The sequence below is a fragment of the Cupressus sempervirens genome, chromosome 2, assembly GCF_028749045.1.
Source record: "Cupressus sempervirens isolate cs-2001-9-10 chromosome 2, ASM2874904v1, whole genome shotgun sequence".
Lineage (NCBI taxonomy): Eukaryota > Viridiplantae > Streptophyta > Pinopsida > Cupressales > Cupressaceae > Cupressus > Cupressus sempervirens.
This window is the reverse complement of record NC_143119.1, coordinates 444,073,126-444,075,241: the sequence shown is the minus strand read 5'-3', so window position 1 is coordinate 444,075,241 and position 2,116 is coordinate 444,073,126. Positions and strand designations below refer to the sequence as shown.

The following is a 2,116-nucleotide window of genomic DNA, read 5'->3' as shown; positions in this document are numbered from 1 at the left end:
ACCACTCTGTTCTTCTAAGATGATTGAACCCATAACAGTTTTCAACCTGTTAGCCATTACTTTTGAAATAATTTTATACACAATGATACACAAAGAAATCAGTTTGAAGTCCTCAAAGGTTGCTGAATTATCTTTTTTTGGCACTAAGGCAATAAAGGTATTGTTGAAGTCTTTATGAATAAAACCACCCTACCTTGATTCCTCCACGATTGCCCATAAATCCTTTAGGAAAATGAAACTAAGTTTTTTAAAAGCCATTGCTGGAAAACCATCAGGGCCTGGGGCTTTGCCTCCCACCCCCATACCATTTAATGCTTCCTCCACTTCACATTCACTAATTGGATCCATCAAAGCTTTATTTTGTAGGGCTATTATCTTTTATGGGATTACACTCAGCACCTCCTCAATCTCACCTTGAAACAAATCTCTATGCTAACTCTTTTGTGAAAAAAAATTAACTGCTTTAGCCTTTATATCTTCTATATCTTGTAAGATAGTGCCATCTTCCTTTTTAATCTCATATATTTTATTGCTTGCCCTCCGAATTTTGACAGAGTTATGAAATTTTTTAGTATTTTTATCCCCTTCCCTTAACCACACCTCCCTAGATTTCTGCCTCCAATAAATTTCCTCTTTCCTTATACAGTCCTCGAGATCCTTTTTCAACAACTTCTCCTCCTTAAAGTCATCCTCAAACATTCCATTTTCTATTACTTTACGACTTAGATTTTTAAGTTTCTCTTCTAGTTCCCCGTTCTTGCAGAAAATATCACCGAAGTGTTCTCTATTCCATATTTTCAATTGCTCTTTCAGAAATTGTAGTTTTTTGAAAAAAATTAATGCCTTATTACCTTTCCTAATAGGAGCCTTTCCCCACCAATTTTCTATGAGCTCCACAAAACCTTCCGACTTCAACCACATAGCTTCAAATTTAAAGGGGCATCTTTCAGGAGTCATATCATCTTGAATCCGTAAACATAGGAAATGGTCTGAACCTTGGAAGGGGAGGATCTCCGTTGAGCATGACCAATTTGCCTCCGCCCAATTCCCAGCCACAAGAAACTTATCAAGCTTTTCTACAATGTTTACAAAACCATCTCTTCTATTTGTCCACGTAAAGTCCCCTTTTTTAAACTGAATATCAACTAAACCATTTGCACTCACAAAATTACTAAAATCTTTCTGGCTATCTGAAATCCACCCTTTCCCCCCTTTTTTATCCCTTGGGTTCAAAATAGCATTAAAATCCCCTCCCAGGATAGCTACTTGATTTCCTAACACATCCAACTTTGTTGATAAAGAAAGCCATAAAAGTTTTTTCTGAACACTATTATTTGGCCCGTAGATATTGAAAACTGAGAAGTAGCAATGTAGTTGTTTTACAAAAACTCTAAACCATTGCCAATTACTATCTAGGTAGAAATCAGTTACCTCCAATATCTCTGGTTTCCAAAGGATAGCCATCCCTCCAGATGCTCCATTTTCCCCCGAAAGTAAGCAATTCCATTGCCTAAATTTGTTTTTGAAAGTCTGGAAGTCCTCCTCCTTTATCTTGGTTTCTTGCAGCAACACCAATTTCGATTTCAATTGATCAAAACATCTCTTGATCAAATGAATCTTGTCAGGGCCTTGCAGCCTCTGACATTCCAAGATAAGGTTTTCATAATGCTCAAGAATAGGCTAAGCCTTTTCCCAATCTTAGGATTTTGGATTGATTTGCATCATTCCCAACTACCTCCAACTTCAATTTGATAGGCTTTGGCCCTCTCCTCTTTCTACTCCCCACATTTGGTTTCTGCTTTTGAGAGCTTGTCTATTCTATTGTTCTCTCATCTTGAAGCCCTTGTTGATCAAAAAGGCCTAGATCATTCAAAGTGTCACCAAATTCCTGGGAGTCTTGTGTAGACCCTTCTTCTTCCCTCAAACTACTGCTCTGCACCGTGCCTTCAAAAGAGTCATGTAGATTTCTAGTAGGTGACATCTCTATGTCCTTGAAATTTCCTTCCAAAACATCATCCAGTGATCCTCTACTCTGTGGTTGGTCCCCCAATGAAGAGCTCCTAAGGATATCTTCATTTTTTACACCAGACTCGGGCTGGGCTAGCTTTCCTTGTTC

At 38.1% G+C, this 2,116-nt stretch overlaps 1 protein-coding gene across 1 annotated transcript; it reads right to left on the bottom strand.

Moving 5' to 3' along the window:
* Nucleotides 1–432: 432 nt before the first annotated feature.
* LOC149572977 (uncharacterized) lies at nt 433–1,464 on the bottom strand. Its single transcript, XM_089815897.1, has one exon. The coding sequence runs from the start codon at nt 1,462–1,464 to the stop codon at nt 433–435; it is 1,032 nt and encodes a 343-aa protein (XP_089672023.1).
* Between the last annotated feature and the right edge of the window lie 652 nt (nt 1,465–2,116).